Source organism: Danio rerio, chromosome 5 (genome assembly GCF_049306965.1).
Source record: "Danio rerio strain Tuebingen ecotype United States chromosome 5, GRCz12tu, whole genome shotgun sequence".
Taxonomy (NCBI): domain Eukaryota; kingdom Metazoa; phylum Chordata; class Actinopteri; order Cypriniformes; family Danionidae; genus Danio; species Danio rerio.
The window spans coordinates 45,527,162-45,541,990 of NC_133180.1; the positions used below are offsets into that span (position 1 = coordinate 45,527,162).

Below are 14,829 nucleotides of genomic sequence, written 5' to 3' on the forward strand. Positions count from 1 at the left end.
TATAGAACTATATATACCTGCAGGTGTGTGTATGACAGATATCACAAGGAGAAAGTGATTTATGATGACATTTCTTATGTCCCAATTTTTCCAAAAATAAATAAAGCATACAAAATGAATCAGTAAGTAGCAGTTATCAGCAGTAGCAGTAGGGTTAGGGTTAGGGTTGGGTTCCAGGTTGGGTTAGAAAATAAAGTTTGCACAGCTACAAACAATGGAAACTTAAGAAATGTTCCCACAATTCATTAAAACAAATCTAGATGTGTGCGTGTTTGTTTGTGTGTATTTTTAAATACACTGAATTTTCTGCAAAAACATGGCATAAAAATTCTGAATATTTTCTTTGAAATATAGTCTATATACAGTCCATTCCAAAACCATCGAAGTATTTTTTATATATTTTTACAACAGTTCTGTCTTGAATCTGATTGGCCGATAGGCGCGCAATTTCTGCAAATAACAACACTCGTACAGCCTCTTAACCCTTAACCCTTTGTATTACTCCGCCCACATACCGCGACAAGCAGAGGACACAAAAATTCTGCTGTTGGACAGCATTATGTTCTTTTGAGGATTTTTTGTCGAAAATGTAGTTGTTTAAATGACAACTATGTAGTTTATTTTTAAGGATAGTGCCTATTTTAAAATATTTATAATTTCGGAGCATCAAATTCAGTTCATCGGCCGCCATCATCAGCCTGAGCCAAAAAAGGTGACGGTTGACGTTCCGCCACAAGATGGCGACAGAGACCGCATAATAAGTCCTTGGAGGGAGGAAAAACAGCTTTTCTTAGCGTAAGTTTAAAACTAACGTTACATCTGAACAAATCAATATAAATCAGGTAAGTGACATTCTAAGTTGATATTTCTCTTGTATTTTTTTTAGTGTTGTATTTATACCACAGAAACTGGTGGTGTTTGCTTTGCTTTGGCTTTTTTTGGGGTTAATTATTCTGACATCCTGATTGCAACAAAAAATACTGGGAAATCTCTGTGTAATAAGTTAGGTTGATGGCGTTTCAAGTCGTTCAGCCTTATAATCTTAAAATGTCAGCAAAATCACCTGTTTTGTCATAATTTTCGACATTACGCCAGAGAATCATTCAAATACTAATGTCTAAAGCAGTGGTTCTCGAACTTTTTTCACCAAGTACCACCTTAGAAAAAAATTGTCTCTCCAAGTACCACCTTATGACGCTATTTTTTAACCAGTATTAAAAAATAGCGTCGGGGGCCTAATTAAGCAGCTACAGGTGTTTAAAAATGATGCAGATTAATTCCTATTATTAAGAATATGTATTATTGTCAGTCACTTCAAGCATTTTAAATAGTCTGAACATTAACTGTGCTTGCAGGTAAAAAAAAACAAACAAAAAAAACTTTTAGTTAAAATGTGCTTTTAAAAGTTCATAAAAAATGGCGCTGTTCTCAAAAAGTAAAAAGAAAACTGTTGTACTTAAATCTAAAGTATTCATAGTAGCCTATTCATCAAAAGCTGGAAATGTTGCTTGGACCTCATAAATATAGGCTATATGTCACATTCATACACTTTCAGACAAATCTTGAAGTATGTTAAATGTACATATGACAGGGTTCATACAGGCACTGCCTAATGAAAATCAATTCCAGCACCTATTTTTTTTCAAGACTGGCATGCTATGTATTGAAGACCTGAAATGTATTCTCAGCAACCCATAAAACATTGCATAGGAATAGATACACATAAAAACCATTAATAATAATAATAATATTTATTAATCATATATTAATAATATAATAAATCTGCACTAAAGTCTTGTAAAATCTTTTTTGTACTAAAGGAAAAATACTATTACACTGCTAGAAAAACACAAATTTTAGTAAATAATACTAATATTAGGTAAAAGTACAAAGTACTCTTTTAAAAAGTACTAGTTGGTTACTTTTGAAAAAAAAAATCTGATTTTCATTATGAAATCACTTTTTTTTAAGTGTAAACCTGATTGAATGGTTAAATTGCTTAAATCCCAAAGCTACATGTATAGGAATTTGCACTAACAAAGAAAGTGTGGTAGATTTTTCCTTTTATGATAATCTTTTTCAATAGCACTGGCAAAACTACCACATAAACTTTAAGGCCATCGAGACAGTTTTTGCCCATTTTTTTTAAACGATATTTTCAAGCTTTGAAAGGTTTAATTAAAGTATATGGTAAAAAGATTTAAATTTAGCCTTTTATTTACATATTTTACACTATTTTTCTTTACAATATGGCAAATTTGTTTCTTAAATAGCTGTACATCACATTGAGATTTTATTTTGCACTTGATCTTAATCTAAAATACAAACTTTAAAAAGAAATACAAGTACACTGTCAGTAAAAAAAATAAAACAAATGACTTCATTTTACTTGAGGTATTTGAAATATGACAACAATACATTTATCAAAGCAGTGCTTTAAGAGCCTTATTGTTAATTTTGATAAATAAACAATAAGTAACAACGGATTGCTTTGACCTGTAATGCTTTAAGACAGCTATACAGCTAAATGTGTAAATCACACAAATACCTCATCCAGAAACATTTACAGCATAATTTTTTTGTCGTAAAGAAATTTTAAAAAATCCACCTTTGCTAAAGTAAGTTTCACCTCACAATTCGGCCAATAAGAAGACCATTAGCATTGTCATTGATTATGCATCAATCTATTTCTAAATACTTGATAACTTTGAATACTTTTGACTAAATTTAGTAAAGGAGCAAAGATAAATAATGTCAAATTAAATCAATCATGTTTGTTCTATAGAGAGCCAATTCTTACTCTTTTGATTAGCATTATGTCTTTTGGGTTGTGCAGTTTACTTCACAAAATTTCTACAAAGTTTGTTGTATACTGAAACTCGCATACTTTTTTGTCAAAAAATATAAAAATATATAAAAAATGTTTACAGATTGATATTTTTCTGCTCCCATAATCTGTGGTGAGTTGTTTTGGAAAATATAAACAGATGTTTTAATATAATGTTAATGTTTACTTTCTATGTGAATTCATGTTTTGAGATTTTACTGCAAATATCCCATCCATAACGCTGGAATTGCTCATATATATTTATACAACAGTTCTGTCTGGTTCTCAAATCTTATTGGCTGATAGTTGTGCGATATTCTAGTAATAACAGCACTCGTACAGCCTCTTCACCCGTCTGTATTACTCTCCCCACATAGAGTGAAGAATTTAGTTTTTTAGATTGCAACAATGCAGTTTATATCACTATATATTGTCACTAGTGGGACGCACTAACGCACGCCACCCACCAGTGCTAATATACAACTATATTGCACTGCTACAAGTGTAATATTACTCATATATATGTGTACGTGTGTATAAGTATATATTTTAACATACCTAAAACTATTTGATGTAGTTGTTCCTTTAAAACTGTAATAACTAACTGTAATTTTAATTTTAAAAACGAAATGTGTCTTCATTCTTAAAATGAGTTAATTTAAACTACAAAAAAGTCAAATTGAAAGGCCATATCTAACGTAAACATTAGGAAACCCCATGAGAGATAATAATGCAGACTGCAGCTGGTGTGGAAGAAAACTTGTAACTTCAGGTTAATGAATGTAGAGTCTGAGAGAGAGAGGGAAAATAAAGACCATCCGTCTTGCAACAAAAAGAGAAGAACGGAGACAGTCTAATCAGTCCAACAAAGCTACCAAAGCATGGAAATCTTCTCTTTTATAGTAGGCTATATGTTCGTATCACATGAGAGTCTGCACTGCTAAAAAGTTTCCCCTTCTAATTGTTTAGTCAAAACTATTAAGCTGCAACGACCCTTTTAGAAACTAGATGGCGCAAGAAAAACAAGCAAGCAATCATTAAAACTGCAATCAGGAACGTTATCAAGTTTTCTTCAAGACCACGACAAAACAAATGTTAGATTAAAATCACCTGTCATATTACTTTTCAAAGCTCAATTCACTATGACAAAGCTGCTTCTATGCACACTTTTATTGCGTCTGTCACCATTCTGACTATAAACAGCACGGAATAAACTGCAAATTATCACTGCGACAGTCTAACACATTGTGTAATCAGGCGTTCCGTCCAATGTCATCAATGCTGGGACGATAATAACCGCCTTACTAGTCAACACTTACATTCTTGAAGGCAGACGTGAGTCAAAACATATAAAAGACTGACACTAACAATCTGCTGTCAACAATGAGCTGAGAAACATGTTTATTTCACCGCACTGTGAGGTTTTACTGTCAGGAAAAAACACGCCTTTGTACGAAACGGAGCTCAAAGTGTTCTGTAAAAAGTGCAAGCGACATCTTAAGCATTGTTAGTAGCTCATTGGTGTTTTGTTCTCTTTTGTAGTTTATTGGTAAGCATGGAACGATAAATAGTTTCAAGGTTTACCGCTGTTTGGGAAAAGTCAAGGTATTAAAACCGAAATAAAAATGTTTTGTTATACAGTTTCTAAGGTATATGTAAAGGTTTTTTTAAGTGCTTTTTATGTGTTGTATAAGTATATCTGTTTTTGAAGCTAACGAAGATAGTAGAAGTCAAAGAGTTATTTTAATTATGTAGCCTGACATGTTTACTGTTCCAACATACTATAAATGTTTCCTAAATTGTAATATATTGTGTTAAATGGGGAAAAAGTTGTTGTTTTTTACTGACCTTTGAAAAAACTTATTTTACAGCAGTAAACACAGTGATACCATCAAACTGTGATATTTTTATCAAAGGTTATCATACCATTAGAAACTTATACCAGGCCATGCCTATTGGTTATATCTGTGTTATTGTTATACAAATATACATAATTACGTATAATATATGTTAGCAGAAATGTTTTATATGTTAAAAAGTTGTATTTTTTTATTTATTATTCACTCATGTACGTTCATTTAATCAATCTTTAATCATTCATTCATTTACTGTAAAGCAGGAGTGTTTTTCTTATGAAGGGCCAAATATCATTATTTAGGCTTGTAGGCCGAAGGTAAATAATAATAATTTCCTTATTTTTTTATTATGTTTAAAAATTACTAGAAAACATTGCTTTATATTTACTAATACAGTATGTTTTTAACATTTTATAATAACTTATTACAGTAAAAACAAGACAATCTAATTATAACAGAATTACACTAGTTGTTGCCTTGATTTGCTGTCTGAGTGACAGTATTTAATTTTTTATCAGATTAATTTACAACATTTAATTGAAGCATTTAATCTTTTTTTTTGGAGCTCAGCAATAAAACACAAAAAAAAGTTTACGCCAAATTAGAAATGACGATCTCTATGTTAAATGCATTTGACAAAACCCCCTTCATCTGTCTCACTCCTTTTAGATGTGGTGGTAGGCCAAATCACTGGTCCTACTTTAGGCACCTCTGCAGTAAAGCCTCTGTTGCATGGAAAACACCTATCCATGCATGTCCAACACCTGCAATGTATTTCTTTACCAGTAGATGGGGTAAGTGTATCATAATCAATTTGTAAGGAAAGTCTCATTTATTGTACAAAATCTTACAATATATAATTTAGATATAATACAAAAAAAATTGCATGTTAAGTTTTTATACATTTGGATAATTTCCAAACAAAGCTTCTCATGAGACACTATAGTCTTTATTAGTGCTAAAAATAGTATTCTATTTCAAAATACTGGCTATATAAAATACAGTCTATACCAAGGGTGCCCAAACATTTTTGTATGAGGGGCCAAAAACAAAATATCACAGCTGTGGGCAAAAGAAAAAAACATTTTTTACATTAAAGTTGCCGTGAGTAATTTCTTAATTTATTTCATAAAATGTAAAAATAAATAGAAAACAAGACTTTTTATCCTATTAACTAATGCAGCATAACTTTTTGATAACCCATTGCAATTAAAACATAAACAACCTTTTTTATAACACAGTGAAGTTCAATGCTGAATACACTTGTCAAGCAGAACCTGCCTTTGCCTTGATTTGATGACCAAAGTCCTCTATCCATTGGGTGACAGTATGTACATTTTCAACTAAATTTGATTAAATGACCCCATTTGAATTGAAACATTTAATTTCAGTTAGCTTTTTATAGCTTATTAATGCAACAAATCAGCAAACCAACCCTTATCATTCTCCCTCTCTTCTCAGATGGGATGCCAGGCCAAATCAAAGGTTACCATTGGCCAGCTTTAGCCCGAGGCCCCTAGTTTGGGCATCTCTAGTCTATACATTACTCTATAAACATATTTTTACAACTGGCCATTCTCTACCTAAGAGTGTGGGGTCATGTTAAAGGAAAAGTTCACCCTTGAATGAAAATGTATTGTATGTATTTTGTTAAATGTATAAACTATTTACTCACCATTAAGTGATTTCACACCTTTATGAGTTTCTTTTTCTTTTGTACACAAAAGAAGTTGTTAAGAAAAATGTTAGAAACATGCAACTACTGACATCCATAGTTGGAAAAACAAATTCCATGTAGCTTGTTATAAGGACAGTGGACAGAATTTTCAGTTTTTGGGTAAACCATCTCTTTAAAATTTACACTGTTGATTAAAAAATGACAGTCGGACAGGATTTGATTGATTGATTGATTGATTGATTGATTGATTGATTGATTGATTGATTGATTGATTGATTGATTGGATTGAATTTGTCTTGTGAGATTCGAGTACAGAAAGAACAAACAGTGAAGACATAGTTAATAAATAATAATAATAATAAATTTTAATTGTAATAAAAAATTAGAAAAGAAAGATATAGTCTATACATTTAAAAATCACAGACAGACATAAACAGACCTATAATCAGGAATGTTATTATTATTGTAACTTTACTTCAAAACTGTCCACATTTTTTTTCGCCATGATAAAACCTATGAGAAAATAAAATCACAAGATTGTCAAGATAGATGGATGGATGGATGGATGGATGGATGGATGGATGGATGGATGGATGGATGGATGGATGGATGGATGGATGGATGGATGGATGGATAGATAGATAGATAGATAGATAGATAGATAGATAGATAGATAGATAGATAGATAGATAGATAGATAGATAGATAGATAGATAGATAGATAGATTTGAATTGAATTGAATTGAATTGAATTGAATTGAATTTTATGGACTGTTCTGATGATATTATGCATGCGCTCCACAGCGCCCCTTCAGGTGGACGCTTGGCGCTCTTATTACCTTCAGCCCCGCACCATCTACATTGTTACAATCCTCCCATTTCCTGCAACACAACACTTCCATGTCTCGCGTGAAGGGTATGCTATTTTATCGCTTCACACCTGCCGGTACCTGCTGCCTGGGGACTGACAACGATGGATAAATAAAGGTATGCTACTTTTATTCGCTTTTGTCGAAGTACAAAGCGAGTAACCGGTAAGAGCACGCTTTGCTCTGTTTAGACCGTGTGATCAATGAAGGAATACGCTGGGTTTCTCTAACGACATGAACCCACAAGAGAAGGCGTAGTTTTAATGAAGCATTGGTACTTTACGCGAGGTGTCAACCGCCTCCGTGCGATTCGGCGATCTTTTCTGTATTATGGCCAGGGTGAGTGGACACAAGGGTTTTGGTCACGATCAGTTTTTTCACACACATCAAGCAGCGCTGTTCACTTGGCAACGCCGTAGACGCCTTTTAACAAAACCACTGTTACCTTCTCCCAAGCGGGGTTGACTAGTTTCCACCCACCGGTTAAAGCTGTACACAAACAGTGTTTCACATGCGGCGAGTGTGGTAAGGGGCGGAGAAAAGGTTTTTACACGAGTCGAGAAGACACTGAGCGTTTTTACGCACGACACGCGCGTTTTCCTCACGCGCATCTCTCTCTCTCTCTTTCTCTCTACGCAGAGCGAATATGAGAGGGGTTCGCCGCAAACTGTCATTAGGTTGACAGAGATGGGCTGCTGATTTTGGGAATCCCGGAGAGCTGGAAGCGCCCAGGAGCACCATGACCGTGTTCAACCAGGAGAATGTGGAGGATTATTATGAGATTGGAGGAGAACTCGGGAGGTACGTGATGGGTTTCATACCAGGTTTTTGGGCGTAAGGTGACATTTTATTTAATGCAGTTGAGTGTTTTGGATGAATTATTTAGGCTACATGTACATATCTGCAAGAGCCATGGTATTCTCATTTAACTTCATGCACTCATACAAATAAAGGTTCCAAATTTGGGGGATTCATTGTGAGACTGTATGAGAGACGTATTTTATATAAGAACCTCTCCGTGAACTGTTATTAATGTCTAACAGTGTGGGACATTTTAATAACATGAAGAACCTATTGTGGAATATAATGTTTCACTGATGTTCATGAAACCATATGTTGTAAGTGAATCATTGAATACTCCATCTAATGTGGTTCAGTCAGTATAGACGGGACAGCTTTAAGATGCAGGGTGATGCTTGCATCCCTCAGGGGAAAGCTGTACGGTTACAAATGTTTCATGATATTCTGAGGTTTTTGCCAGGGTGTTCTCAACTCATTTTAGGGGTCTCAAGCCTCATGTAGTCATGAATTACTGGTTGTCACTCTAGACAGATGTTCATACATTCCAAGTTGTAACGATCCTTAGTGGCATTTATTGATTAATAGGGTTCAGATGGCTGTGAAGGTCCAGTGTGTAGATTTCTCTTCTGGGAACCTCACTTGACAGACTGATCAAGATAAATTGAGTTAGTCTGCTATGCTGCGACTCAACGACAATTGCATTTTACTTCACAATTTGGCTGTTAAAGACATCCAGTCAGGGACTAATTTTATTTTATAGAGTATCGTGACTCCGTTTGCATTAATTGGGGGCCATCATTTTTATTCCATGCATTCCCATTCATTTGAAGACTAAAGACCGGAAATGCAAGCTTATGTGAAGTTTTGAATCTTACCATTTCCAAATTGTATATTGATTTCATGGGAAGACACAAGACCAAATGAAGGTCAATAGTTCAGATGATCAAGCAATTGATTTTAAAGCTGCAAGTTGATTAGATGTTTTTACAATAAATCCACAGGTTTTTACGTGTTTGTTTGTTTTTAAAAGACTATTGGCCATTGCTATACACATTTTATTTACTGCATAAAAAAGTGCTATTATGTAGAATTCAAAAATACTTGTTATTTGTGGCACCTGTGGCCTTTAAGTTAACTGCATCTTATTGCTGGTGCTTACCAAGGTATAGTTATAAAAAAAACTAACAAAAAATAAACACTAGGATTGAAAAAACATTTTTGTTGACTGAAATAAAAATAAAAACAAGTTTTAAAAAAAAAAAAAACTAGAACTAACTGAAACTGTATTGCTTACATACAAAACAAACTAAACTTATAGCAAAAATGTCTTTTGTTTTTGTCTTTGTAAATGTATTTAATACATACTGTAAGTCTTTTAGAAGTAAATCTATTTACTTTGCGCTGCCAGATGTTTAACCCGTATGGCACCTCAGAGTCTGTAATACTCATGCCATTGGCTAGATCAAGCTGGTCATCCTCGTTGTTGCTCTCACTAAAAAAAAAACAGTTACTGCATTAAATACGACCCGAGCAGACACTTCAAAGTATTAATTTAACACATTTGTGCTCAATAATAGGTTTTGTTTCTGTATTAGTAAATGCGACCATGAACAAATCGTTCTGTTAAACAGGATCTTCTAAGTGAACCGGTTGAGCTATTTCACTACATCAAGCTGAATTATTTGAAACAATTTGCGTCTCCAATAACGTTAAGCACTTATCCACAAACAACTTATTTTTAACTTGCCTGACATCTTGTCTGACTGGAAATAAACCTATATATACTGAGTTATTCAGTTATTAGAACAGTACGCCGACATCGGATTTGAGAACTGGTGAACTGATAATACTGCGCATGTGTGATTCAGTGAACCAAACACATTGTGCATGACAGCCTGCTGTGACTGAACTAAACTTGATCAACTGCAGCGCAAGTAAACCAAGGGCTTAAATGAGAGGATCTGGCAAAACTTTTAACAATATTATAATTTCATAACATAAAGTCATAATGGAATTTAAATAAGTGAAACATGCTTCAGTTGGGTTGCAAAGCATAATTGTAAGAAACTTTTCAGATTATGGTGATGTTTTAACTGGTGGAAATTATGATTGCTGACCACATTTTTTTTGATATGTTAAATCCAAACCAGTAGATCAGGGGTGTCCAAACTCAGTCTTGGAGGACCAGTGACCTGGAGAGTTTAGCTCCAACCCTAATCAAACACACCTGAAGCAGCTAATCAAGCTCTTACTTAATATACTAGAAACTTCCTGGCAGGTGTGTTGAAGCAAGTTGGAGTTAAACTCGGCAGGACAGCGACCATCTAGGACCGAGTTTGGAACCCCTGCAGTAGATTGTCACAAAAGATCTGGTTCACTTTAAAGATCTGAACTTCCCATCACTACTGTGTATCTAACCTCAGAAGCAGCTATCTAGTGGGCTGTTGTATTTGAATTTGAGGATGGGTAAATGGTAGTGGTAGTGTCCTTGTGTCAATAAAGTAGCCTATCTTTGGTTGAGTTTTTAGTATATACTATTTATTCTGATTATTTTGAATCTTGCACCTAATAAAAACTAAACTAAAACTAAGCAATTTCAAAATATAAAAACTAGTAAATCTGGCTCTAAAAACTAATTAAAACAAACCGAATTCGAAAACAAAAAGTTAAAATGAAATGAAAACTAAAACTAATTAAAAATCTAAAACTATTTTAACCTTGCTGCTAACGATTGTACATGTAATGTACAAGAAAGTAAATGTGATTCGGTGCCCCAATATATTCACAGCCAACTTCTTTAATGTGCTTTGTAAATTAATGTAAAAATGTAAGCAACTTTGCAACAATAATCTTGTAACAAACATCCAGATGCTGTGCATGGTGCTGAGAGTGATGTTTACATGAATATTTAATTATGTAATCATGGTTTACAACTGCCTTAACAGGAACTTTGTTTCCATTCACCTATTTTTATTTGCATTTTGCAATATTGCATAAAAATGCTTAGTCGATCATTCAAGATGCACATACATTTTTAAAATGCTCATAAAAAAACATATACAATGTTTAATAAACTGCTCAGCCTGCTGGTTAATCCATTCACACATAATTTTATCATCACATGATCTCTTATAACAAAAACGCATGACTTTTTTTCATGCCAATTCTGGAATTTGTTTGGTAAAAGTGTCTCCGTCATAGGTTATGCGCATCTTTTCTTATAAAATAAATGTTTATCCTACTTGGTTATGCGCATCATGGGTTTTTCATCAACTGTTTTTTTTTTTATGCGTGTATCCAAAATGCACACAAAATAGGTGGATGGAATCATAGCTATTGAAATCTATTGGTATACAGGCTTATATACAACCATAGGAAGTCAGGAAAGTTTCATTATATGCTCTTCACATTGGCAGTAAAACACAAGTAGTACATGAACAGTGTATCAGGCCTTCTTAATGCAGGGAGTTTGTGCTGGTCTTTCAACTTTTGAAATATCAGCTGTGTAATATTTTGTGTATCATTTCATCATTGATGGTCAGCAGATGGATGTTCTTTTGAACTGTTTTCATGAGAATGCAGTTTCTCGGATTCCCATTGACTGCTGCGTGAGTGGGCGATAAATCACCCCGCACATAGGGATGAGTCTGCTCCTTGTGTGGGTTGTGGGAAATCGGGCTCTTTTGTATTTAAGTGAAATATTTTATGTCTTGGTGCTCACGTAACGGTCTATAGCATGCCGATGCATCTGTGAAATTGGTTGCATAATGTGCAATCGTGCTGATGGGACTTTGAAGCAAATGTTAAAGATGTTCTTGTCACTGGCTCCTGAGGAATGATGGCATCTGTCAGTCCTTCTGATTGCATAATTGTCTCAGCGACTGCAATGCTGACTCGATTACTTGAGCTGAGTTAAATAGAGAAGTATGAAACAACATTATTCGTGTTTCTTACAAGAATCACAGCTGAGGTTGGTTATTTATAAAATACTGTTAGTTCATTTGTATATTCACTAGGATTGATTTTATGTTCGAGTCTGGGTAGGTTTATTTGACTGCACGTGTTTTAACTAGTTAAATATGCATGACCCTGTATTTATTAGTAATCTTTGTCATTTAAATGTTTAATGCTTTAAATAATTGTCATATTTAAGATGAGTAATGTGCATTTATGCTCACTTTGAAGTTTATTCACAAGTGCGATGTGACGTTTTACATATTCAAAATTATTTGAATAGTATTGAAGACAAAACATTTGAATATTATGGTCTCACCATGACCAATTCATGACTACTGATGAGTTGGGTGATGCCATGGACTTAAGCAGTGAATGGATTACAGCTGTTAGAGCGTCGATAACCCTGCATACACAACATTGTCTGAAATTTAAAAAAAAACAAAGGAACCACCAATTATTGAAGCCCATCAGCATTTTAAATCCCCCATTGCATTGTACACAACAAAAATAGCCCTTTACCCCCACAGCTGAACAAAACCTGCATATCTGGACCAAGAACACCATTCGAATCAGCCATTAATTTCTTAACTTTCCTCACTATTATTCAGGGCTTAGCTTTGATGCCTCATCAGAATGGTTAAGTGAACCCCCAGCACTGAAGCATTAAAAAACTCTGTGCTCGTGTGCTACTTGGTTGAGCTGTAAGGTTAAACACACAGCTCTCTTCATAGGGCTTATGAGACTTCGGCCTAGCGAAGCTCTTAAGTGAGAAGATTTTTTCTTTTATTCAGATGGGAACGTTTCCGGGTGGTCCTCCTCAAAGTTTAAGGTGCACTTGTCTGTTAGCTAAGTTTAAAGCAAGGGCTGTGACTCACACTGCTGTTCAAGGATTAACGCTACTAATGTTAACTCGCTGCAAAAAAAATGCTTTTCTTACTTAAATTTTTTTTGTCTTGTTTCTTGTCCAAAACAAATAAAGAAACATTCTTTATACAGGCAAAACATATTGTATTGTTCCATGAAATAATAAACTAAATAATACAACAATTTTGCCTTTTGACTATTTAGTGTGACTATTTAGTCACATGACTATGGATTCATCTCACTAAAGGATTTATTTAAAGAACTCAATTGAAGTTATAAATGAATTTGGAGTAAGACATGTTATTAAATGTTGTACTTTCACTTGCATTCAGCATTATCAACACAGAGCAATAGTTCACAGAAAAGCTATGCAAGCAGCTGTCTAATCTGCGATTGCCATTAAGAACACAATATTGTTTAGATTGACAGTAAACTATGACTGTAATAAATGCTGATTAACTAGGACCAGCTTTACTGACAAAATGCACATGAAAATAACCTTTACAAAATCATTCTCCCCTAATATGTGTACAATCGCGTGCAGTATACCTTTTTATACAGACTTATTTAACCCTCTTAGATGCTGATAAACAAGCATGTAAATATACACCTTCAGGCTTGTATGATTACTTCAATGAAGCAGACAAGCAACACAAAACAGAGGCCTACATTTTTATTATTAGCTGTCTATCCTTTAGTTTAATTAAAACAACATGTTCCCCCTGGTGTGGGAAACTCTTTTTCTTTCCATGAGCAAATGTACAGGTGCAGATCCATCTATAACATTGCTGCTACTCGAGTGTATTCATGTTGCTAATTCAGTGTTGTTGTACTGCATGTTTCTCCGCTGTCTTACTTTGAACTCACAGTCTTTATTAGAGGCGACGCAGGAACGCTGTAGGTAGTGCTGTTGCCTCACAGCAAAAAGGTCGCTGGTTCGAGCCTCGGCTGGGTCAATTGGCATTTCTGTGTGGAGTTTGTATGTTCTCCCTGCGTTCACATGGGTTTCCTCCAGGTGCTTTGGTTTCCCCCACAGTCAAAAGACATCCGTCAGGTGAATGGGGTCTGTAATGTTTGAGTGTGTATGAGTGCATGTGGAGGTTTTCCAGAGATGGGTTGCAGCTGGAAGGGCATCCGCTGCATAAAACACGTGCTGGATAAGTTGGCGGTTCATTCCTCTGTGGTGACCCCAGATTAATAAAGGGAATAAGCTGAAAAGAAAATGAATGAATGAATGAAAGAGTTTCACTTAGAAACTCAAAAATAACTTCATTTTGGCCTGATTATGTTCAAAATAACTTTATTTCAGTTCTCAGAAGTACACTGTGGCCTTAACTTTAAGAGGGGTTTAAAATATTGTGGCTGAAGCTGTCAAACTAGTGTCAACAAAGATTCAGATGGACTTTAATTGAAGATTACCAAAACTTAAAAAAAAATAAAAATAAAAAGAATAACTATTTTTCAAAATTTAAGGTATTTTGTGTCTCCAGAATGTGAGAAGTGTCAGCTTAACACCCATCAGATTATTTATTATACCTTTTTAGAATATTGAAATTTTCTGCTCTGAACACAATGTAGCTGTTTTTGTTACCTGTGCCTTTAATGCTAGTTATCCCTGCCCACCGTTTCCATGTGCCTGTCAGAGTGTGCCTCAATCTCTGGCTGCATCAGATAAACAGCACAGTGACAGACACGAGGAAGCAGATCTCACGTAACATTTGTGAGAAGTACTACAGTAAGAACCTTCCCAATGCTTATTTGATGTACTTGTTGTGGAGTTTACTCAAGCCTTTCAATGAGTCAAACACAATGTTGTTACAAAGTTTACGCACACACACACAGACACAAACACACAATAGACACAGCCTGTGCGTTTAACTATGCACTTTTTTTGCATGGCAAGTGTGACAGGTTACACGTTATTATCTATTGCAATTTGAATGTCCATTAAGTTAATGTACAAAATAAGCCTGATTT

The 14,829-nt window shown here is 34.6% G+C and overlaps 1 protein-coding gene across 4 annotated transcripts in view; it reads left to right on the forward strand.

The window, feature by feature from the left end:
• The first annotated feature begins 487 nt into the window (after nucleotides 1–487).
• The window catches only part of dapk1 (death-associated protein kinase 1), a 149,204-nt gene continuing 134,862 nt past the window's right edge, over nucleotides 488–14,829 (forward strand). The window contains exons 1-2 of one of the 4 annotated variants that reach the window (XM_073950476.1): nucleotides 488–795; nucleotides 7,870–8,031. In XM_073950476.1, coding sequence (XP_073806577.1) covers nucleotides 7,970–8,031 — 62 coding nt within the window. In that variant the 5' untranslated portion in view covers nucleotides 488–795; nucleotides 7,870–7,969. 4 annotated transcript variants of the gene reach the window in all.